The 24,576-nt window shown below is 39.6% G+C and overlaps 2 protein-coding genes across 2 annotated transcripts in view; one reads left to right on the top strand and one right to left on the bottom strand.

Annotated features, from left to right (window-relative positions):
* On the top strand, window positions 1–16,995 carry NT5C3B (5'-nucleotidase, cytosolic IIIB). Its single transcript, XM_032235515.1, has 10 exons — window positions 1–360; window positions 1,845–2,184; window positions 6,141–6,239; window positions 6,533–6,602; window positions 9,937–9,983; window positions 10,568–10,653; window positions 10,783–10,872; window positions 12,392–12,554; window positions 14,364–14,564; window positions 15,260–16,995. The coding sequence occupies exons 2-10, from the start codon at window positions 2,182–2,184 to the stop codon at window positions 15,395–15,397; spliced, it is 897 nt and encodes a 298-aa protein (XP_032091406.1). The 5' UTR covers window positions 1–360; window positions 1,845–2,181; the 3' UTR covers window positions 15,398–16,995.
* The window catches only part of FKBP10 (FKBP prolyl isomerase 10), an 18,854-nt gene continuing 10,643 nt past the window's right edge, over window positions 16,366–24,576 (bottom strand). The window contains exons 7-10 of the mRNA XM_032235514.1: window positions 20,982–21,171; window positions 20,303–20,445; window positions 18,492–18,655; window positions 16,366–18,060 (exon numbers count right to left, since the gene is read on the bottom strand). Of these exons, the coding sequence (XP_032091405.1) occupies window positions 17,878–18,060; window positions 18,492–18,655; window positions 20,303–20,445; window positions 20,982–21,171 (680 nt within the window). The 3' untranslated portion in view covers window positions 16,366–17,877. The remainder of the gene's footprint in view (window positions 18,061–18,491; window positions 18,656–20,302; window positions 20,446–20,981; window positions 21,172–24,576) is intronic.

A 24,576-nucleotide genomic window follows, 5' to 3' on the forward strand; every position in this document is an offset into this window, starting at 1 on the left:
TAGCATTCAATAATTAAAAACAATTAAAGCTACCAGCAATAGAGTAGCAGAGATAGCTATCATTATAGGCAATACAGTCATCCTGTTTACAGGTATTCCTTAACTTATGATTGTAATGAGGTCTGTTCAGCCCAATTTTGCAACCTTTTTGCTGCAGTTATTAAGCATACCCATTATTCACTACAGGCTGGTTTTACAAAAAACATCAAAGCATATGCTGATTATTTTGGAAAAAACTTTGTTAAAAGCACTGAGATGCTACAAATGGCCACAAATTTGGGCCAACTGCCCAGTGCCCAAAATGTGATCACATGACAGCAGAAAAGGACTGAATGTTGATGCTGCAGCACTGGATCACAGGTATGTCCAGGAATGTCTGTCACAACTTTTATGTTCTCATCATATGATAAATAATAAACATATAGCTGTAATTGGATAGTAAAATGTGAGCCATATAAATTTAATCAATAAATTGGCTTATTTAAATGTAGACACAGCATATAACATGAACATGCAATTCAGATATGACACACTAATAAATTTTACATTTGACCAAGTATTGATGGCCTTTTATTTTTCAGAGGGATGCTAAAGTCCTAGTTGAATGTATTCATATTTATTGCATATAGAGTCTTATCTTTTTCTGTAAGAGCTTAAGGAGAGTGGGAACATCTTATTGTGTACCTTATTAGAGATAAGATTGATTCCCTCCCCCCTACAATAGTGATTCTCTTAAGTTCAGCTAGAGAATGGGATTGGTCCAAGTCAGTCAAGCTCTTACTTATAAGTCCAGCAACATACTGTTCTCCATATCAAAGGAAAGTGGAAATCTACCATACCTATAGCAGTCCTTCTCCCACAGTTAGAAAATGTGACAGCCTTGCTTTCTAGCAGATGTAGAGATAAGGGAATGGATCATCATGGGGTTGTAAGCAAAAGTTACTGGCACCAATAATTATCTTATGAAACTTCTATAAAATTGGTATTTTTACCAGACCCCCACCCTCCTCTCCCCCTGCCCCCACCCAAATCTTCGAGTTGTCAGGCAAAGCTCTTCTTTCCCCAGCAGCTAAAATAGAGGCACTCCCTTTTCAGGGTGGTGTTTGGGGAAACAAGCCAATTGGAGCCCTAGAGCTCACTGACCTCCTTTGGCTTCCCCAATGAAATATAAAATGCAGAGAAAAAGGCTTATTCCAGTTGCTGCTAGAAATCACTGCTTTCCTGCTGTATCTATTTTTATGCTGTTTTAGTGACAGGGTGCTTCCTGGATGGAGGCTTCAGCTTGAGGCATGTCATCAACAATTGGTAAGATCAGGTAAAGAAGCTTTGTGGATGATCCCCTAAATGAGCACTACAATGTACTAACTCTGGGGTCCCACAGTTTTTTCCATGGATACTTTTCAAACGTTTTCAAAACTCTTACCAAATTGCCAAATTGTTAAGCGGCAAAAATATTTTCCTTGCCCCTGAATAAGTAAGGGCTGTATCTTGCCCTAATGTGTCAAAGGGAAAAGAAGGGATTTTTTAAAATAAAAAAAAACAAGGGTATGATGCAATTAATCTCTGGTACTTAAATGAATTGACTTTAAATCCCCCACTTTGAGAGCAGGATCGATATCAGAAGTTATTAATTAGAAGTATTACTTTTCTCTAGGATCAATAAAGCTATATACGTGTCACACAAGAAGTATACTATTTTTAACAAGAGAGACCGACTGTCAAACTATCTTTAAAATAGCAAGATTCCTTTAAAGCCATTTTGTAGTGTTTTAACGGACAGCACGTCTTTTGAGTTTGCCAGGAATAAAATAACTAAAGCCTAATAACGCATCGGCTATTTTCAGAAACTTTTGCTGGGAGGGAAGGCGTATCTACTGTTTGCAGGCAACCCGCCTCACTTCAGGAGGGAGGAGGGGCTGATGCAAGGCGTCTCCTCCCCCGTTGACGGAGAAGGGAACAGGAGAAAAAGGAAGAGCTGTGGCCTTTCGGGACCCGGTTAAGATAAAAACCTCTGCCCGGGTTTCAGGCGCTTAGTTAACGAGTACGGGAGGAGTCGCCTCCGCTGCCTAGAGAAGCTCTACTCGCCTGGCGGCCGTTCACTTTCTGCATTCCTCGGCCTTCCTGAGAAGAACCGGACAGAGGCCCTTCTGCTTGCAGCTCAGCCGCCGTAGAACCGGAGACATGGTGAGGGGTTTGTAAGGAGCGCCCGTGTGATATTTTGGCCCTTTCTGCGGACGATGCAGTTAAAAAAGCCACCTTGGTGTTTAATGGCTGGCGAGACAAAGTTTGGAGAGCGAAGGGGAAAGCAAATCTTGCCTTTACATCCAGGTTTCGTCTGGATGTCCCCAATAGAGTTGACGGGGAACGCGGTAGGGCAAGGCTGGTATAGGCATACTGAGATAATGGCGGTTCACTCTTCCCCAAGCCAGCACGCTATAGTTCATAGATCCCGAGGGTCACTGGATGACCGCGGGTTTTGTTAGACTTTTCTGTACCTTTGCTGTCGATTAACTGCTGTGCTGTGGCCTGAATATGGCAATGTAAATTATGAGATTTGTATTCCAACACACCAGGTGGCATCAAGTAGGATGTGGCAGTTGCATGATCAGATTCATTTGGGTAGAATCAAGATTTTCTCTCAGTAAAGTGTATGGGTGGGTAATTGTCCAAGGGATAGCTTACTTCAGTTTGCCTGAGTTTACAGACCCACAGGTACAGATTAAACAGATATGCTTTAGTTTAGTTGGTTGTGTGATTTAGACTTTAGTGCTTCAGTGAATTATCAGAGTCCAGAAATTTACTGATAATCATTTACTGATTATAGTAAATGAAATTGAAAGTGCGTTTAATATAATAATTAAAAAGCCAGATTCAGGTCCATCAGCGTTTTACTAATGGACTGCAGGTGAGACACTTTCTCTCAGCCCAGTCTACAGGTTGTATTTTATTTTCTGTCCATTGCAAATAGAGATCTGAAGCTGAGAATAATCTGAGTAGATTTAATGGTAAATTCAAACCTGTTATTTTTTATCTGATTTGAGATGATAAAGTGTGTATTACAGATTCAGACTGTGTGCAATTTGTGAAGAATAGAATAAAATTGAATTGAATTGAATTATTTGTCAAGTGTGATTGGACACCCAAGGAATTTGTCTTTGGTGCATATGCTCTCAGTGTACATAAAAGGAAAAAAAATACATTCATCAAAAATCATAAGATACAACAATTAATGATAGTCATAGGTTACTTAATAAGCAATTAAATCATACTAGGAAACAAATAAAACAATATAAATCTTAAAGATACAAGCAGCATAGTTATAGTCATAAGTGGGAGGAGATAAGTACTGTAATAGGAAGGATAATAATAATCATCATCATCATCATCATCATCATCATCATCATCATCATCATCAACAATCTGATGATGCCAAATGCAGACTTTGCAAAGAAGCTGATGAAACTGTTGATCACATACTCAGCTGCTGTAAAAAAATCGCACAGACTGATTATAAATTGCAGCACAATTCAGTAGTGCAAATGATCCATTGGAATTTGTGCAAAAATTTTAATATTAAAACAGCAACAAACTGGTGGGAACATCAGCCTGAAAAAGTCACCGAAAATCAGATGGTCAAGATCTTGTGGGATTTCCCTATACAAACGGACAAAATACTGGCGCATAATACACCAGACATCACACTGGTTGAGAAAAACAAGGTTACAATCATAGATATTGCAATACCAGGTGAGTATTGCAATACCATGTTCCGAGAAGGAACATGAAAAAAACGCAAAATACCAGGACTTAAAAATCGAAATTCAGCGACTATGGCACAAACCAGCAGTGGTAATTCCAGTGGTAATTCCAGTGGTAATTGGCACACTGGGTGCTATTCCAAAAGCACTGGAATTACATTTAAAACAGTTAAAAATTGACAAAATCACCATCAGTCAAATGCAAAAAGCCACACTGCTTGGATCTGCATGCATATTACGAAAATACGTTACGACGTCCTAGGCCCCTGGGTGGGGACCGACTAGTAACCAATGCCAAATCCGGCGAAACAACTGGCCGCTGTGATACAATTGTATAATGATAATAATAATATAGTCTTAGTAATAATTTGACAGTGTTATGAGAATTAGTTGTTTAGCAGAGTGATGGCATTCAGGGGGGGCGGGAACTATCCTTTTGTCTAGTTGTTCTGCTGTGCAGTGCCCCATAGTGTCATTTTGAGGGTAGAAGTTGAAACAATTTATGTCCAGGATGTGAGGGATCTGTAGATATTTTCACAGCCCTCTTTTTGATTCATGTGGTATACAGGTCCTCAGTGGAAGGCATGCTGTTAGCAATTGTTTTTTATCCAGTTCTAATTATCCATTGAGGTCTGTGTCTGTCTTGTTTGGTTGCAGAGCCAAACTAGACAGTTATAGAAGTGAAGATGACAGACTCAATAATTCCTCTGTAGAACTGAATCTGCAGCTCCTTGGGCAGTTTGAGCTTTCTGAGTTGGTGCAGAAAGAACATTCTTTGTTGTGCTCTTTTGATACATTTTTATGTTAGGTGTAATTTTAAGTCTTGAGATATGATAGAACCTAGAAACTTGAAGGTCTCTACTGTTGATACTGTGTTGTCTAGTATTGTAAGAGGTGATAGTATAGGAGGATTTCTCCTAAAATCTATCACCATTTGTACGGGTTTGAGTGTGTTTAGTTTAAGATTGTTCTGGTTGCACCACAAGGCTAGTTGTTCAACCTCCTGTTTGTATGCAGATTCGTAATTGTCTGGAATGAGACCAATCACTGTTGTATCATCTGCAAACTTCAGTATGTTAACAAAGGGATCTTTTGAGATGCAATCATTGATATATAGAGAGAAGAGACACGGAGAGAGCACACAGTCCATTTACAAGTGTGGTCAGGTACAGCTAGCTGATTTAGTTTAGGGTTAGGGTTAGGAATATGCTATTGCTATTGCTATTGCTATTGCTATATGTAAGGAAGATTGTTTTGGGATTAATTGGGAAATTTGGGGAAGCAATACAGAAAATCTAAGCTTTTCTTTAGATGCTACAGATGTGATGGTGCAGAACTGGAAAAAAGGATTTGGGTATTAGTGATGTGATTATTTGAGATGTTAGAGTATTTAAGAGATTGGTGAAGTTGATTGAAAGATTGTAGGCTGAGAATGTAGGACTGAAAGGTTAGAGAAACAAGGAGCGCAAACAACAGGTTTTATATTTTATTTATAGAAAAAAAATCTGCTATTTTAGTTTGTAATACTAGGCATGGGAACAGGGAATTTTCCCATTCACAATATTTTCCTTATTCTGCTTTTTACTACCTGAACTTTTTGATGGGTTTCCTAGGCAACTTTCTCACTGAACCTAATTCTAGTTTACAATCTCTATATAAAGCTACCTGCCTTGATTTTTCTTACTTACCATATAATTAACAGTATGAATCAAAATTCTTAGAGGTACCCTTTCCAGCTTATATATCAAAATGAATTATTTTTTGTTCACTTCCATATGCATACATAAAGCTTTACAAAGCAACCTGTACTTGGCAGATATTGAGGAAAGTACCTGACTGTCACCATATTTCCAAAGGAAATTGTGTAGAAAGAAAATGCAGAAAACATTCATACCAACAGTCACTATTTTTCAAAACAGTCAGGCCAACATTTTTAACAAACATATTGGAGTTTGTAGAAAGAGGACTAGACATTTATGTTTATTTTAATTTTGTGAAAGAGGCCAAATTGTTTTTTTTTTCTTTTCCAAAGCTGTCATAATTTAGACTATGAACATTGACTTGAATAATTGTGTTTGCATTCCCTTACTAATTAGCTATAGGGGGCTCTCTTTATTACATGATGTTCCTGCTTTTTCAGCATTCCAAACTGGTCACAAGTGATGATAATCTCATAGCAGATTTCAAAACCAAAGTACTGGGAATAGAAACATGTGGAAATTTCCTTTTTTGCTATTTTTTACCTGTTCTTCCATGCATCTTAATTGTGGACTTATTTTTATATACATTTTATGCATTTAAGTTTTTATGATTTTTATCAACTGTACAAATGATATTTGTGTTCTAAAATATAATTGCTGTGCATACTATATCTGTCCAAAGGTACCTGAATTGCAGAAAATAACTGTCCGGATGAAGAATCCCGAACATGTAAAAAATATAGTTTCAGCACTCAGGAAAGGTGGAGCAGCAAGACTCCAGGTATGTGACTCTTTTTATAGTTTCTTTCCCACCTCTTTTCAGGATATCTAACAATTCTAACAATTTCACCAGCATAAAACAATAGTAGGCAGAGGACCGGGACAAAACTAAATGTAACTTAAAATTAATTGCAGTTAATTTTGAATGTTGCATCAAAGCTTTTGTAGAATAAGTTGTAAATCCCTGATATAGAGACCTAATTGTTAAGTGGCTCTGTTGTATGGTGATGAAGGATGCCAGCTCAACCCAATATTCCTTGCTAAATTACTAAGTCTTCTTTTCTGTTCATCCAGGTCATTTCTGATTTTGACATGACCCTTACTCGGTTTGGCTTCAATGGGAAGCGCTGTCCTACTTCGCACAGTGAGTGTAATTTCTGGCCTTTTTAAATAGTCAATTCTCTTTTGAAAAAAAATATTCTTCTCCTTGTTGGTTTTCCTTCTCTTTTTCTTGGTGTTTTCCCAAATTTTGGCTTCAATCTCATTCTTTACAAGATGGCTTGTAAAAGCTTCTCAAATTATTTTTTTTTATGTTTTTCTTCCTATTGCTCCTGATCTTTAGGCCACTTTTAAGTAAGTCATTGGTACACTGTATATGTGAGTATATTCACATGATATCCTAACCCCAATCTAATTATAATTTGGCTAATATAAGATAATTATAACCAGGGTGATCCAGGTTTTAATGGTTAAGCACCATTTTACTGAAATAGTACTTTATCTTATATATGTATAAATATTTTTTAACTATAATGCCTTATTGGAGCCAAAGGAACTTAGACAGACAAGGGTATGACTAAACCTTGTCCAGGCTATTTTGTACTCTCATGTTACATATGTTTGGAGCAATGGTGGGTTCCTACTGGTCTGTACCGATACACCCGTTCCAGTAGCGGAAATCGGGCGTACATTTGAATACCTCCTCGCCTCCTTCTGGCCCACTGAAAAAAAGAGCAGTTCCACTCTCCCCTCACACTTTCCTCAGCCTACGGGCTATTCAGGGGGTGGGGGAAAGTGCCTCTCAGCTGCCCCTCCAGGAGGACCACTGTATATCCAACACGGGTGCGAGATTGAAGGTGCAACTGCAGGTGAAGAGTGCCGAGGGGTTTGGGCAGCACGAGAGAAAGACTTCAAAGTCAGTGGAGGTGGTGTGTGGCTGGTATGCCTTATTCTGACTTTCCCTGGGTGCAAAATGCTTTAAAAAATAAAATTTTAGGTTTTTTTGGGGTGTGTGTGAAGGGTTAGATGTGTGTGAGGAGGAGAGAGAGAAAGAAAGAGAAAGATACATATCCATCCATACAAAAAAAAAAAAAACCCAAAGTGAAAACAAAGCAACAAAATCCAGCTGCCATAACTGCAATTATAAATAGCAAAAAGTAAAACACTTTTTTACAACTTTGAAAATATATCCAGAGAGATCAAAGCGGCTTTAAGACACAATTTAAGTGTATAGTCAATTAAAGGTGTAAGATAATGAAAATACCTTTGCTTGGCAACCAGAGATCAACAAAATAGGTGTTAGATGGACCTGTTTAACAAATGCCTGGATCTAGCTAGCATCAACCTCAACACACCTGAGCATCTTGTCAGGGCCATTACAATTGTTCTAGAGTGCTTTTTAAAAGCTCACTCTCCTACAGATGAGTTCATAATTTCTAGATCCATCTAGTCATTCCCTTTCATAATCATCAATTTCCAGAATTCAGCTGGTCATCCCATAGTATTCAACCGGACTACACTATGTGTCTATTGATAAATAGAATGTAAGTCCTGATGGATAAGGATATTTATTCCAGAATCTAACAAACAAATCACAACATACTGTGTCAGTTTCTATCATATTTCCCAGCAAGCCAAAATCAAAGAGGCACTAAATTGTGCAGAATTATGTAATTATGTCTAATAAATTATATCTGGTACCGCGTTTCCCCCAAAATATGACATGTCCTGAAAATAAGGCCAGTCACATGTTTCAGATGGGCAAAAATATAAGCCCTCCCTGAAAATAAGCCCCCTGGACAACCCCTCCTCCATCCAGGCAGAGCTCCTCTTACTGACCTAGCAGGCAAAGGCGCTCGCATTGCTTGACGCCTTCGGGATACCGCTAAGTTGCTGAGTGGCACTGTGCCCAGCTGGAGAGGGGGGTTGCCAAGCAGCTGCTGTCTTGCGAGTGGGCTCCCGAAGAGCCGGGCACACCCGGGAACAGGGGTGAATGGCTGTGTTGCGCTGTCAAAGCAGCGCAACACAGCAGCCATGAAGTGACCACGCTCATGAGCAGCCACCCAGCAAACCCCTTTTCCAGCTGACCACAGCACCATTCACTGACCTAGGGGTATCGCCAAGCCATGTGACCACCTGTTCGTCGCCCCCATCTCCCGAGGCTTGGTGGCTTTGGAATGCACCGAGGTCAGTGAATGGTGCTCTGCACAGCTGGAGAGGGAGTTTATCGAGCAGCTGTTCCTCTCCCAGCCTCACGATGCTCTGGCCCAACTCTCCCTGCAGAGCCAGGGCACTGCCTCCGCCGCCATCCCAGCTTGGCTTTTTCTGCGGCTTCCAAACCACAGAAGTAGTCTGCCGAGTCTTCCGGCAGTGACCGCTCTGGGAATATGCTCTATGGTTGTGGCCCAGTTGCTGGCAGAGCGTACTCCCAGAGCAACCACTGTCAAAGGCCAGCACATCGATTCCAGAGAAAGAGTAAGAAGATAAAGGAAGGAAGGAAGGAAGGGAGAGAGAGACAAAGATAGAAAGAGAAAGAAAGAAGGAAGGAAGGAAGGAAAGAAAGAGAACTTATGACCAACATTTTGGTTGCTAAGTAAGAGGGTTGTTAAATGAGTTTCACCACATTATACAAGTGGGCCATACCCACCCGGTCACATGACCGCCAAGCCACATCCACAAAATAGGCCACACCCACATCATAGGTAGTAAAATATTTTGAAACCCACGACTGGTTTGGAGTGCAAAAAAAAAAAGAAATCATGTGATCCCTTAGCTATTCCAGTCTCTTTCTTGCCTATTTCTAAGGTGGAGGAGAGAATTTCCTTAGAGAATTCCCTTTGCCCAGTTGAAATAATATTTTGAAATATGGTTTTAGCTTAATGAATTTAATTTAAATTTAAATTTTAAAATTGTGATTAAGGCACTCATTCTTAACTAGGATGTAATTCTTGATTGATAGAACACATTCTATTTAATGTAATCTAATTGTTATTTCAACATAATCTAAAATAGATCTGATTTAAAATTTTCATATATAATAAGTGTTGGAAAATATGATTTCACAAAGTGAGAAGCACTGCTATCTGGAAAATAATAATCTGTTAGGAAACTTTGCATGTATAAATAATTTACACAGGTCTAAAGTACTACTCTCTGGCACTTTTGTCTAATTTTTTTTTCAACTAGGAAGTATACACAATTTTCATTCTTATTTTTACAGGCTCAGAAACTAGAAACTTGCTTTTTAGTAATAAACATAGTTATCGTTTTTTTAACATTCAGTTTAAAGTTATTAGATTTTATGCCCCAGTTACAATTCTGGTTTTGCATAGTATATAGCCACCTGCATATTGATTTGCATTAATCCTTTTTATTTGAAAACTCAGAACATGCTTTTAAAACACCGCATGTTCAAAATAAATTTAGAATCAGCATTACTGTGTATAAGAGTTTCTAGAAATCTGCTTGTATCTCTTCAGATATCATAGATAACTGTCGGGTCATCAGTGAAGAAGGCAGAAAAAAGGTATGAGCTTCTAGGAATTCTTCAGCAAATATCCAAATTAAAATCCAAACTGATATTCATGACCTGCTATCAGGAACCCTAGGAATTATTATTATTTTTTTCTTTTAGGCTTTTTTTAGCTAGAGAAAAATTTGCTGTTTTAATGCATGAGACTCTTTTTGAAGATTGGAAACTTCAAGTATTAAGAATTCAATTGCTAAAAGAGTATATTGGGGCAGTTCACGTTCTTTCCATTTTTATACCATGTTTGGAAAATGGGAGTTCGTTTTTTAAAGTTTCACTGAATTTGGAATCAGTTGATGTGAAGGTGACTGCTGATACTTATGAGAATCATCATGTAACTTAAAATCAGCTTTGGAGATTCCAGTTTTGCCTGCTAGTAAATGTTATTAAAATGGTGCCAGAGATTAAACCTTTTCAGCAGTGGCCAATCTATTAACATTATCTAATGTTCCATGTAAATTATATAGAGAAAGGTAATACCAGTGTTCCAATTTTAAAACTCCTTATAATTCAGTGATATTTATCAGCTTTGAAAATCTGTTTTTCTTTGAACAAATGTGTTGATTCTGCCCAAACTGCAGCTGAAAGATTTACTCCATCATTACTATCCTATTGAAATTGACCCTTATCGGACTATGGAGGACAAACTCCCCCTCATGATTGAATGGTGAGCATTGTACTAAAGATGTCCCAAAACAATTTGCAGGCTGGAATTTGGGGAGGGGTGTGTTTGGTTGCTTAGAAGGTGGGTGAATTAGCTCCGCTGACAAGAGCACCTGACACTGATGTTTTCCAGGTGGACTAAAGCCCATAACCTCCTGTCCCAGGAAAAGATTCTGAAGAATGATATTGCCCAAATAGTGAAAGAATCAGATGTTAAACTCAGGTATGAAATTTGCATGTTGGATACAAAATCAATTCAAGAAAGAGGTAAATTATCCAAGTATAATTACAATGATTTCTTCTTGGTATCAAATATTCCCCAGTTATGTGAAGATGGAATTTTGCATATGGAATTAAATATAAAAAGTGGCCAAAAGTTTTAAGTTTTAATATTGCACATCTAATAGATTGCCAAGATACTATGATGGTTTTAACTATGAGAATCATTTGTAAGACATTTTTTCCATGCTGTCATAACTTTGAGCAATCACTAAACAAATGGTTGGATGTTGAGAACTACCTATAGCTGTGATGGCAATCCTTTTTTGGCTGCCATGCCAAAAGCGGGGGGGGGGGAGCACAGGGGGGTCATGTGCTGGTGTGCCACACCCATAATGCTAAACGCCCTCCCCAGCGTGCACGCATGCACATGATCAGCAACCTGTCCCCGCTTTTGCTGTGGTTTTTTTCGCATCACCTGGCTCCAGACTTTCTAGGAGCCTGGGGAGGGCGAAAACAGCTTCCCCCCACCCCCCCAGATTCCCTCTGGAGGCCTTGGGAGCTTTCCTGAAGCCTTCCGACGGCAAAAAATGGACCTACGGGGAACCCGGAAATTTGGGAAGAATGACTTCCAGTTTGTCCGTAGGGCCGGTTTTCGACCTCCAGAGCCTTCAGAGGCCTTCAGGAGGCTTCCCTGAAAGCTCCAGAGGGCAAAAAACGGTCCTGCAAGCAAACCAGAAGTCCATTCCCAAATTTCCGGTTCGCCTGTGGGGCCAGTTTTTTACACTTTGGTGACTTCAGGGAAGCCTCTGGAGGGTGAAAAACGGCCTCAAAAAAAGGCCGAAGTCAGCTGGCCAGTGCATGTGCGCTGCCAGCTGAGGCAATGCCTGAGAAATGGCTCCATGTGCCACCTGTGGCATGCATGCCATAGGTTCGCCATCACGAATCTATTGTAAGATTTCCTACCCAGCATGAACTCACATGTTAAGAAAAGGATTTGCTACCACCTGATGTTTATGTACATGGGTTTTCATTTGATAGAACTTTAAGCCATTGTTTAAATCATCCAAAGCGTACGTTTAAATAATATATTTAAATTATAAATTTGACATTCCATACTAACCAATCAATTTATTTACTGGAACTATTGCAATTAAGCACACGTGTACTATCTTGAAAGCTTTCCTTTTATAAATACAGATTTAACGATTTTATATATTTATATATTTTAGAAAATCACATCCTGTTTTAATGTTTAGCTAACAGTCAAAAGCTTTTGTCTTTTTTTATCTGCAATCCTTATTTGTTCCAAGAAACTGATAAGTGAATGGACAAGTTCACTGTTTACTGTTGATAATATAAAAAGGACATTTTTTTTCTGTCAGTACTTGTGTTCTTCAGGAAATCATTGCCCTTTTAAGCTAATCTATTAGAAACATTGGGACTTTGCCAATGCCGTTTAGATATAAATGCCCATATTTCACAACATTAGCCTAATGTTGTCTTTCTTTTCTTGCACTTAGAGATGGCTTCAACATTTTCTTTGACCAGCTGCATGAGAACAAAGTCCCCCTGTTCATCTTTTCAGCAGGTGTAGGTGATGTGCTAGAGGAAATAATTCATCAGGCCGGTGTATTCCACCCTAACATCAATGTGGTCTCCAATTATATGGACTTTGATGACAATGTGAGTTGAATCATCTCTTTTTGCCCTCTTCAACTCCTCTGATCTGGAAGCATTCCAAGGATTCTGCTATTTTACCCTGATGGAAGTATCTTCAAAATGCTTCCTATAGAATCAGAGGTGGTGTCACGAGCCAATAAATAACAAACTTCTAGGCATTGCCACAATGTACAGAATTTTGAATACTGCAGTTACAATAAATATCTTAGACACTTGGATCTAATTTTTTTAAGTGATAAAAGTTGGGATGTGCTGTGCTGTTTTGGCTGTAGAGGCTATGACTTTTCCTATATTAAAATATTCTATATAGAAAATCAGAAGATATGGGAAGGATTTGATTCATCTTTTCTCTCCATGTTCTTTTCCTGTGTGAGAAGTTTTTGTATGAAATAGCATTTGCTTATATGACTGATCACCTGCCGTTTGAAGGACCTTGGTTTATTTATTTTCATGGAGAAGTAGAACATAGAAATAGAAAAGTATATAGTTTGAAAATATTTAAATATTCAATCTTTGCTGTCTAAAGCAGAACATTTATGAATATATCAATTTATAACAGTTCATTTAGTAACAGTTTGAAGTTACTATAGCACTGGAAAAAAAGGTGACTTATGACAGTTTTCACACTTGCAACAATTGCAGCATCTCCATGGTCATGTAATCAAAATTAAGACACTTAGCAACTGACTCATATTTATCATGGTTGCAGTGTCCCGGTATCACATGATCACCTTTTGTAACCTTCTGCTAAGCAAAGCAAAAAGGAAAATCAGTTTTCACTTAAAGACTTGGTAACTTAGCAACTGCAGTGACTTAACACCGGTGGCAAGAAAGATTGTAATATGGGGAAAAACTCAACTGTCTCTCTTGGCAACAAATTTTGAACTCAATTGTGGTCATAAGTTGAGGATTACCTGTATAAGAGCCATGGTGGCGCAGGGGTTAGAATGCAGTACTACAGGCTACTTCTGCTTACTGCTGGCTGCCTACAATTTGGGAGTTTGAATCCCACCAGGCTCAAGGTTGACTCACCCTTCCATCCTTCCAGGGTTGGTAAAATGAGACCACAGATTGTTGGAGGCATTATGATTACTCTGTAAATAGCTTAGAGAGAACTGTAAAGCATTGTGACGTGGTATATATGGTAAGTCTAAATGCTACTGCTATCCACAAAAGGTATATTACATTCCAGTGATGGCAAACCTTTTAGGCACAGAGTGCCCAACCGGAAGGCACACGTCTGCGTGCCAGAGTGCCGGAAACACACATGCCTACAGAGAGGGCTCTGTGTGTCACCGCTGTCATGTGTGCCATAGTTTCGCCATCAGTGTTATATTCTTTTCAAGTTCAGTATCCTTGAGGTTGTTCAAACTATGTTTAGTAAAGCCATTTCTAAAATATGTTAAGAATGCTGTTTTATGGAGATAGAGCTTGGATTTTTTTCTCAGCTTTTAGTTAAAATTAATTTTCTTCCTATAGATCTGGTTGCTTTAGGGATGTCTTTAATTCAATTTAAGAGAATTATTAATAAAATCCATTTTTTTTAATAAAGAACCTTTGCTGCTTAGGCTTTGAAAGCACCAGAAGTGTTCTCAAGCAGTGGATTTTGGACACGAAACTTCAGTTTAATCTAAGCCTGGTATTTAATCTTATAATTTGGGAGATTATTCTTAAAAGAGTTATGCCAGCTTCTATTTATCATCTTTCCAATATCAAAATTCCATACTCTTATGGGTGTGCATGTCCACAGAAGTTTTCTAAGGTGCATTTTGCCATTTTTGTGTTATAAACCCATCATGTTTGCCTTCAAAGGGCATTCTGCAAGGTTTCAAAGAGCCTCTTATCCACATCTACAACAAGAACAACACAGTCCTGAAGAACACAGAATATTTCCAGCAACTCTGCACAAGAACAAATATCTTATTGCTTGGAGATTCCATGGGTGACCTCAGTATGGCAGATGGTGTTGCCGACATGGAGAATATCCTCCGGATTGGCTTCCTTAATGATAGGGTGAGTTGAGAGTATCTAGATGGCTAAAACAGATGGTGAAAGCCTTGTCTGGAAGTAAACTAAGGTACCTATTTCAAGTAGAAGAATTTGGGTTCCATATAAGATGGTTGGCTTGGGAGGGTATGACAAGTTTCACTAGAAAGTAAGAGCTGTTTTATCTTGTGCGCTTAATGTTGTTCCTGCCTTGTAGTCTTTTCCAACCTTACAAATAAATAGGTTCTGCCTAAAAGGACAATAGTGTAATGATGGAATAGCATCAATCTTCTCTAGGTCTCTAAGCTTTAATTTTATCTACTAGATGATAATAAGAGGTGACTTGAAATATTTTATTAGCAATAGAGATTAATAGAAGTAGCTAGATTTATTATCGAGTTGTGATTTTTGATTAGAATGACTACAGTGGCACATGTCTGCTAGCTTTCATGTTCTTCAGAGCTTTTCATCAGCAAGTTGTTACCACAGAAAGGAGGGATGAGAAAGAAACAAGATAATTTAAACATTAGGCTAATTTTGCACCATGAAGTAATTCTTCCAATTCAATTTTGAGGTGGGATTTTTAGTCATTTATATTGGGTTTCTCATGGCATTTCATACAAAGAAAATGTTCTGCCATAATATTAGTATCTAGAGAAACTATAGACTGCAGGTTTGTTGAAATTAATACTAATAAAGTATTTATACTTTATCCCATACAGGTGGAAGAACGGCGGGAAAAATACATTGAGGCTTATGATATTGTATTGGAAAAAGATGAAACATTGGATGTGGTAAATGGTATTTTACACTTCATCCTTGCCCAAACTCTGTATACGCCCTTAACTCTTGACATCTAGTTTCCTTTTGCAATATTCCCCTCAGTGTTCTTTAAATTTCCATAATCATAGAATAGGGCCCAGCTAACATTAATCTTATTTTTACTTTTACTATATTGTTAATTAAAATGGCATCACAATTGTACCAAGATATCTACTAATTTAACAGACAATTTTTTCTTGGTCAAATCAGACTCATTTGACTATTTAAATATTCTTAAAAGAACAATATGGAAGTGATATTGATTAGACTTGTCTATTATCACTTCCTTTTTTCTCCTAAAGAGAAATTAATAGTAGTAATATGGTATAGCCCACTTTAAGATACATTGCAATTATTGAAATAATCTTGCTGTGGGAAACAATTTGGTATTATTGTTGATGCTATTTTAATGCAAATGACTTGTGGAATGTGGGTTGAAGGACTTTCTGGGTGAGTAACTTTGTTGGAATCCTATGTATTTGGGCATGTTCTAAATTGAATATGTAAGTGAATTTAGATTCCAGATATAATGTAAACTATCTTTAAAATAAGGTTAATACATATTGGCCCTAGTAGTTATTGAGCTTCTTCTAATGAAAACTAACATGTATAACAAATAAGTTTAACTCTGGTAATTAAAATGTATGCATAACTTAAGGATTTTTGTTTGATTTGTATGCAAACCTTTGAATTTCTGGTGTTCTGTATCTTGCTTTCATGAAACATTAATTTTCCAAAACTTTTTGAACAATATATGGCCCAAATCCATCTTTCCCACAAATTTTTCAACATTTTTTTATTTAAAAGACATGTAAATATAATAAAACAAATGTCTTATTTTGAACATTTTGGTATGCCTATTTTATTTTGTTTCATCTCCTTTAATTGATCCAATTTTTAAGTTACCACAGCACCACTGCAACATGCTACAATTAAAAAAAAACCAATTGTAATTAAAAAAAAAACTATTCAGACTTATGTTAGTCCAAAGGCACATACCTTAGTAATGATTTCACTGATTTCAATCTTTAACATTATGGTTTATTCAAAATAATTCTAGATATTGTACATTTCTGAATGTTCTCTTCAGTAAAAGATAATGGGCCCTAGACTATTTTTAGGTGGGTGAAACACAAGAGACATTTTAATTTTGTACCCTCTGTGTAATGATAAATATTTGCTCCATTGGTGACCTAAGTGCTTTCAAAACAAGTGACTGCTATGTTAGGACTTTCTTGAATGACTTAATGTACAACTTGAAGCGCAGGAGAGAAAATCAGTTACTCAGATAGAAAAAGGCATGACAACTGAAATCCATATATTTCTATAAGACACCAGCTTGGAGAAATTGTTTGTGAGTGTCAATGCAGCTGTCTGTATATTGTGTGCAAACATTACAAATAGGACTTATGAGTTCTGTCCTTCAGAAAACATGTCAATATAACTATAAGTGCCCTGTACTTTTGCTTGTTGCTTGAAAGAAATTATTGCATGTTGTTTTTGAGAATTTTAATGATTCAGTTGAAACCTGTACCTCAGTATCTCAGATATGGATGTGCACAGGTTTTCCTAACTTACTTTAGCCTTCGTATTAGTACTTATTATATAGCGGTACTGGGGGTTGGAGTGAGGTTGAGTAACTAACTGATATCAAATTAAGACTAACATGCTTTTGACCGACAAAGTCACTGATATTAACAGTCCAATTGCCTGCCATAAAAATACATTATTTTTACCAGTCAGTTTTTTATGGTGGACTGGTTGCTTCAAGAATTTTAACAGTTAAAGGATTTTAATTTTATCAGTTAATCATAGATCCCCATTAGGCAAAAATACAACCAAAGCTGGTTTAAGGAAAGTAAATTATGATCATGCCCTTCTGATCAAGACACTGGATTTTCAAGATTAGTATTGATCCAAAACCCTGTCCTTTAACAGCAGAATTCAAAGATAAAATTATGAGAAAAGACTGAACCAATTAAATCCTTTAAGCATCATGCAGGAATCTATTTTTAAAAAATGTCTGCTTATTCTAATTTATACCAAAAAGAAATTTGGGTTGTGTTTCCCTTAAAAACCTAAAAATAGTTAGTGAATACAGAGTTCTGATACTGCTTATTTGGCTCCAATAAGCCAGTCTGAGTTTTCTGATAGTGAATTCAACCCTGATTTGGACAGCTGAATGCACAGATCCCAAGCAGAATGTTTGTTTTAATGTCATGATTTCTGGGTAAGACAATGTGCTATACACATAATTCAATTGAGATGGAAGAATGTTTCAGGAAGGATATGCAACCAGTGAATTGGGAGATTTATCATCATTCATTTAGTCCACTGGGTTTTGTTTCTCATTTAACTCATTTCCAATAATATATAGTCAAAGCAAAACCAAATGAGGAAAAAAAAACTACTGGCTTCCTATATCCAGTATAGCAGTGATTAGAGGCCAATTTGCTCCCATAAATAGGGAAAGGACCACCAAATGGGAGCATTTTTTTTAAAAGGGACTCTTTATAATTCAAAGTTCCTCATGTTTAACTTGATCCTCATCTGACTTAAGCTTCAATTCCTCTGCTGTGATCTTCCCATCCTTATTCCTGTCTTGATTCTGAAACATGTCTGTGATTACTTTTTCTGGATCAATGCCTGGAATCAGATGACCTTTGTCTTCTGCAATCTGGGACTTAATGAATGTGGAGAACTGTAGAATGGACATAGAAAAAAAGACAATAATAGATCAATCATTTCTACAAATGGGTTCCCAGTATGTACAGCATTTCAAACGAAGTGATTTCTTTCTGGCAATAATGCAGCTAGGATGAAATAATCAGTTTAATTAGATATTAAGTCAGACTTGAGTGACCTAATAAAATTTTCCCTCAATGTAGGTTTAATAACAATTCAGGTCAAATATTTATAGGAACTAGATAACATTTTAAAAGCTCCATCTCATATCAGGAAATGCCCCAACTTATATTCTAGAAGTAAAAATCTTGTTGCTTTCTTTAGACCTCTTTCTTTTTTGTCAATATATGCATTCAATGGACTAGGCAATAAGAACCAATCTAATTATCATTTCAGTTATGAATCCTTTATGAGATGCTTTCTTTCTGAAACAGAGCTTAGTCTCACCTCTTCTGATGGGACTTCACCGTTTTTATTCAGATCCATGGCTTCAAATAGATTTTGTGGTGGGTCACCATGCCAGATGAACAAATAACCTTCTGGAACACCAACTTCCAAGTGTAAAAGTTCTAAGTCAAAGCGAAGAACAGCACTTCCAGGTACACCCCGGGCTTAAAGAAAAAGATTAACATCTCACTACAGGTAGTCCTCAATTTATAACCTATTGTTTAGTGAACATTTTAAGCTACAACAGCACTGGAAAAGTGACTTACGACTGTGTCAATGAAGATTCTCACTTCCAGATAACTTATGACCAGTTTTTAATACAACTTGCATCAGATCCATGATCATGTGATCAAAATTTGGACACTTGATAACTGGCATGTATCTATCATAGTTGCATTGTCCCAGTGTCATGTGATTACCATTTGTAACCTTTCCAGCTGACTTCCAATTAGCAAAGTCACTAAGAGAAGCTGGATTCACTTAACAACTATGTGATTCACTTTAATAACTGCAGTGATTCAGTTAACTGGCAAAAAGGTCACAGAATGGGGGCAAAATTCACTTAACTAATGCCTTGCAACAGAAATTTTGGGTTCATTTGTGGTCATAAATTGAGGGCTGTCTATAATGCAGAAATATAGTTTCCAGGCATGCACAAAAGTGCTATAGGCAGCAGTAACTGACTTGGTTCATACATTACTTTGGGCTATTGTGAGCTTAACCATGGTTTACTAAATAAACCAATGTGCATAATACTGTGCTCATACAGCACACTAAATCCTGTGTTCATGCAGCATACTAAACTTAATCTGCCCAAATAATACATTATGCCTTAGTGTGACATGAAAATTAGTTCTGAGAGTCAGTTCACCAACAAATGCGCGATAGACATGAGCGCCGACAAAACTGCGATGGACAAAATCGCTAATGAATTTTCGATAATAGCGCGCCGACAAATGCACACTGACAAAATCGTATCATCAACAACCCTAACCCTATATTGTGCTTGTCATCGCGCTTTTGTGGGTGCGATTTTGACATTGTATTTTAATTTGTCGGCGCGCATATGTCTATTGCACATTTGTCAGGTCACGCTGTGAGTCAAAGGCAAGGGAAATATTTGTTCTAATAAATAGTTTCTTTAAATTATATTTGAGATTACAACAATCATTTCTAAGAATTTAAGTCTCTTGATAGACTCAATGCATCATTTCTTAAGGCCATTCTGTTGCTGGGCTATCTAGCATAATCCCACAAATGTACTACTTTTTTCTGAGTGAAAAATACCATTGGTGATATTCTTGGTTTTCTTTTCCTCACTAACGCTAGCCTTAGCTCTGCCAGCATTAGTTCTCTAGCATTAGCTTCTTGCTAACATTAAATAATAGCCTTAGTTCCACTAGCATTAGCTTCACTTGTGTTAGTTTCTCATTAATATTAAATGACTTGGTTCTACCAGCTTCAGGTTTGTTAGTATAATGCTAGAGAAACTAAAACTGGAAGAACTAAGACCAGTGCTAGTGATGAGAAGAAATCCTCCAAGTTTTCCAATTCTTGCTAGATGCTCGGCTTAGCTCTGCCAATGTTAGTGGTTCATTTAATAATCTTCTGACTTCCCACCATAACTCAAGGACTACCTGTATCACCTTTCACATGCACACTGACTGATTTTTTTTCAATGATTGTATCTAGAAGAGACGGCGGAAGTAAGGCAGGAGGGGATTCAGGATCCAATATTTATTTTTACATTTCTTCTGCTAGCTTGTATAGCTGAATGATAATCTGAAATGTTTGCTAAGAAGTTGCCTTACCACCATTTTCACCATGCCCCAAATGTGGAGGAACAATGACAATCCTCTTCTCTCCCACACACATGCTCAGTAGGCCATTGTTCAAGCCTTCAATTATTTTACTGGTACCCAGGGTAGCTTCTTGAGGATGTTCATAATCATGCCTGTTAGTGGGAAACAGCCCATTGAGTTCTTTTGAAAATACTTTGTTGGATTTTCAGAATACGTGTTCTATCCCCTATTGGCTCTCCAAAACTTTTTCTGTAGAATTCTAGATTTAAGTAGTCTAAATTCTGCAACTGTATTGATTATGCAAATTACTTTATCTCCTTATTTAGCCAATATTATTTTGCCTTAGAAGGGTACCTAAAGCAATGTGGAACACTGACAAAGTTCTGGTATTCTCACAAAACAGCCCATGAAAGAAATATCTTTAAAAAAGAAAGAAAGAAAGAAATATCTTAAACAACTATTTTTGTAATTTATACGTTCTAATGTTTTCAGGTTTATACAATGATTTTGAGATAGACAGGGGTCAATTTTTGATGGTGAAAAATGAATTCAAATCAGGAGTGTTACGTTTAGTTCATACAGGTAAAAAAAAAACTATGTTGTATATTTGTTCAATATTTCCACTTTGGCATTTTTGTAGAGACAGGTTAGATATTTAACTGAAATAAACTTGGAGCTAGGAACTTACGAGGAGAAAAGCTTGGTGCCATCCAGAAGTGAGCAGTTATAATGATAGCGAACAAAGTCTCTATCCTGAGCAGTGACGTTACAGTCTACAGGGCGGAAGATGGTCTCTATCTCTACAGAATCTGTGGGGTTGTGGAAATCAATGACATGGACATCAAATATAAGTACAGCTGAGCCTGGTATCTTGTTCCCTGGAATACAAAAGAATGCAAGAAAGAATGAGAAGAAGAATACATATGTAGGTTTTCTGTGGAACTTGGCTGACCAAAAATATTTTGCTGTTCTGATTTCCAGGAACATGGGTTCCAAAAAGTTTCAAACAGTACATGAGGCAACACTGTCCATTGATCTATTCCCTGTATTTATATACCGTATTTTCACGACTATAAGCCGCACTGAAAATCCTAAAATTTGATCCAAAACCGGCAGTGCGGCTTATAACCCGGTGCGCTTTATATGTGGAAAAAGATCTCCCAACTGCTTTCGCGGTTTTCTGGAGCGCCAAGAACCTTCGCGCTCTTCTCCGCTCCTCGCGAGTGCAATAGATGTCCAGAAGCGGCTTTTGGGGCTAATGGGGATTGGATTTCCAGCTCGATAGCCCCTGCCGCTTCTGGACGTCTATTGCAGTTATGAGGAGCCGAGGAGAGTGCGGAGAAGAGCGCGGAGGTTCTTGGCGCTCCAGGAAGCCGGGAAAGCAGTTGGGAGAGGCGCACGGCTTGGTTTCTCCTCCCTGGACGTCGCAGCAGCAGCCCCAAACTCACCGATCTCAGTGTTTTTCACATCGGGGTGTGCTGCAAGAGCATGCCCCGATGCGAAAAACACAGAGTTCGGTGCGCTTGGGGCTGCTGCTGCGACGTCCAGGGAGGAGAAACCAAGCCGTGCGCCTCTCCCAGCTGCTTTCCCGGCTTCCTGGAGCGCCAAGAACCTCCGTGCTCTTCTCCGCTCCTCCTCGCGACTGCAACAGATGTCCAGAAGCGTCGGGAAATGTGCGGCTTATAACCCGGTGCGCTTTATATGTGGAAAAAGTTTGAAAAATTAACGTTAATTGATACTGCGGCTTATAATCCGGTGCGGCTTTTGGTCGTGAAAATACGGTACTGTACTTTTCAGAGTATAAGATGTACGTTCCCCCCCCCAAAAAAAAGAGGGTGAAAATGTTGGTGCGTCTTATACATCGAATACAGCCATTTTTGGCCTCCCGAAACCCTGCCCCGGGATGGGATGTGCAGAGGATTTGGAAGGCCTACAGAGTGCTCCTGGGGGCCAGAGAGGGCAAAAATATATTTTCTCTTCGAAATCTTTGTGTGCCTTATACTCTGGTGCATCTTATAGTTTGAAAAATATGGTATGTTAACCCATAGTTTGTTTTAATCATTGCTTTGTTGAACAAGCTATGATATCAAGGTACCGTATATACTCGAGTATAAGCCGACCCGAATATAAGCCGAGGCACCTAATTTTACCCCAAAAAGCTGGAAAAGTTATTGACTCGAGTATAAGCCTAGGGTGGGAAATGCAGCAGCTACCGGTAAATTTCAAAAATAAAAATAGATACCAATAATGTTTTTGAATATTTATTTCCTCCCCTGGAGTGGGGAGGGAATGTGGCTTTCATAGTATCCTTCCCCTGGAGTGGGGAGGAATTGGGGATTTTGCAGTATCCTACCCCTGTAGTGGGGAGGGAATGTGGCTTTCATAGTATCCTATCCCTGGAGTGGGGAGGATTTGGGGGATTTCATAGTATCCTTCCCCTGGAGTGGGGAGGATTTGGGGGATTTCATAGTATCCTACCCCTGGAGTGGGGAGGATTTGGGGGATTTCATAGTATCCTACCCCTGGAGTGGGGAGGATTTGGGGGATTTCATAGTATCCTACCCCTGGAGTGGGGAGGATTTGGGGGATTTCATAGTATCCTACCCCTGGAGTGGGGAGGATTTGGGGGATTTCATAGTATCCTACCCCTGGAGTGGGGAGGATTTGGGGGATTTCATAGTATCCTTCCCCTGGAGTGGGGAGGATTTGGGGGATTTCATAGTATACTAAGTCAGAAATAACATTGCTGCGTAGCCAGGAGTGTGTCTCAGTCACTTAAACCTCATACATAAATCATTGTACGAGGCGCTCGACGGCGCCTCTTACCTGCCGCGGGTCCCACCAGGACCGGCCAGAGGCACAGCAAGCTCCGGAACCAGAGCGGGAGCCTCCGCCGCATGGCTCAGCTCCACCAGGGACGCATCCGGCAAGGGGAAAGCGGGGTCCCCTCTCGCGCAGCGGGTGGAGGGCGCGGGGTGGCGGCAGGGCTGGGCTGCCTCCGGGTCCTGCCTCCCGGAGCCCTGGGGCGGCCGCGGGAGTCCGTGGGCGGCGGGGCTCGCTCGGCTTCCAGCAGGGAGGAGAAGGGGGGCTTCCCGGAGCTGCGCGCTCGGCAAGCTCGCCGCTCAACTCAGCGCCAGCGCGCCTTCATCTCCGAGCGCCCAGCGGAAGGGCCAAGCCGCTCGCCTCGGAGCCGCTGGAGCTGGGACGCCGCCTCCGCCGCGGAATTTGCTCCAACTCAGCCGCTCCGGCCCATTGTCAGCCGGCTGGTCCCTGCCTTCCCTCCCCTCCTCTCTCTAGCTTAAAGAGACACCGACTTGCCTCGGCTGGAGGCCGGGCACGGGGAGGAGTTGGCGCCAGCCCGGGGAGGGGGCTGCGAGCGGGCGGGCGGGGGGACGGGAGGTAAAAGGCTGGATGGGTTTGGTTGCCAAACCGAGGCGGCTCGCTCGGGGCTCTTCCCTCTCTCCCCACGGGTGGGCAGCGGCCAGAGTTCCCACAAATGCCGCTCCCCGCATTTTTCTGGACGGGGTCTCGCAGGAAGGAATCCCCTCCTCCTCCAACAGGCAACAGCACTGCCGGATCCAGTTGTAGACTCGAGTATAAGCCGAGCCGGCTTTTTTCAGCCCAAAAAGTGGGCTGAAAAACTCGGCTTATACTCGAGTATATACGGTATACACACCATGTTGAGACAAACTATGATCTAACAAGAATTGGTAGGTTCGCATACTGCATGAAGACAGAATCAAACTTATCACCATGAAGAATAAAGTCAGCCATTTCTTCTGCTTTGGTTTCACAATCTAGCGCACTGAATTTTGAACTTTATGTCCTCTGAAAACTTTTTCTACACTAAAGTATTACCTATCATGGAATGCAAAGTATCCCTGGCAGGAATCAAGTAAATTGTAGAGACTGGACACTTTCACATTTTATGCAGGATCTATTGTACCTCAGGGTTGCTCTAGTCCGGGTGTCGGCAACCCGCAGGTCTGGAGCCTCATGTGAGGCACACCCAGCACTTTGGGCCCTCTGCTGTGGATGATCCCAACACTGGCTGTCCCCGCCACTCGCTGTCCCCTCCCAGTCACTCCTCACCTGCCCTGAGAAGGTAAGGGCGATGGCAGGTGATGGAGAAGCAGCTGGGGCTGATTCTCTGGCATCTCACTTGCTGGAGCTTCTTTCACCCCTTGTTGGTGCTGGGCATGCCTCAATAGCTTGAGGAGAGGAGCAACCTGCTCTCCACCCTGAGACAATGGGCCGCCCCGACTGTGACCGATGCCGGCCTT

The sequence above is a fragment of the Thamnophis elegans genome, chromosome Z (assembly GCF_009769535.1).
Source record: "Thamnophis elegans isolate rThaEle1 chromosome Z, rThaEle1.pri, whole genome shotgun sequence".
NCBI classification, from domain to species: Eukaryota; Metazoa; Chordata; class Lepidosauria; order Squamata; family Colubridae; genus Thamnophis; species Thamnophis elegans.

Bases quoted from the DNA above. Each gene is read 5' to 3' on its own strand.
- NT5C3B (XM_032235515.1), top strand. The intron at 10,654-10,782 runs GTGAGCATTGTA...GATGTTTTCCAG, and splicing joins CTCCCCCTCATGATTGAATG to GTGGACTAAAGCCCATAACC. The intron at 14,565-15,259 runs GTGAGTTGAGAG...TATCCCATACAG, and splicing joins TTGGCTTCCTTAATGATAGG to GTGGAAGAACGGCGGGAAAA.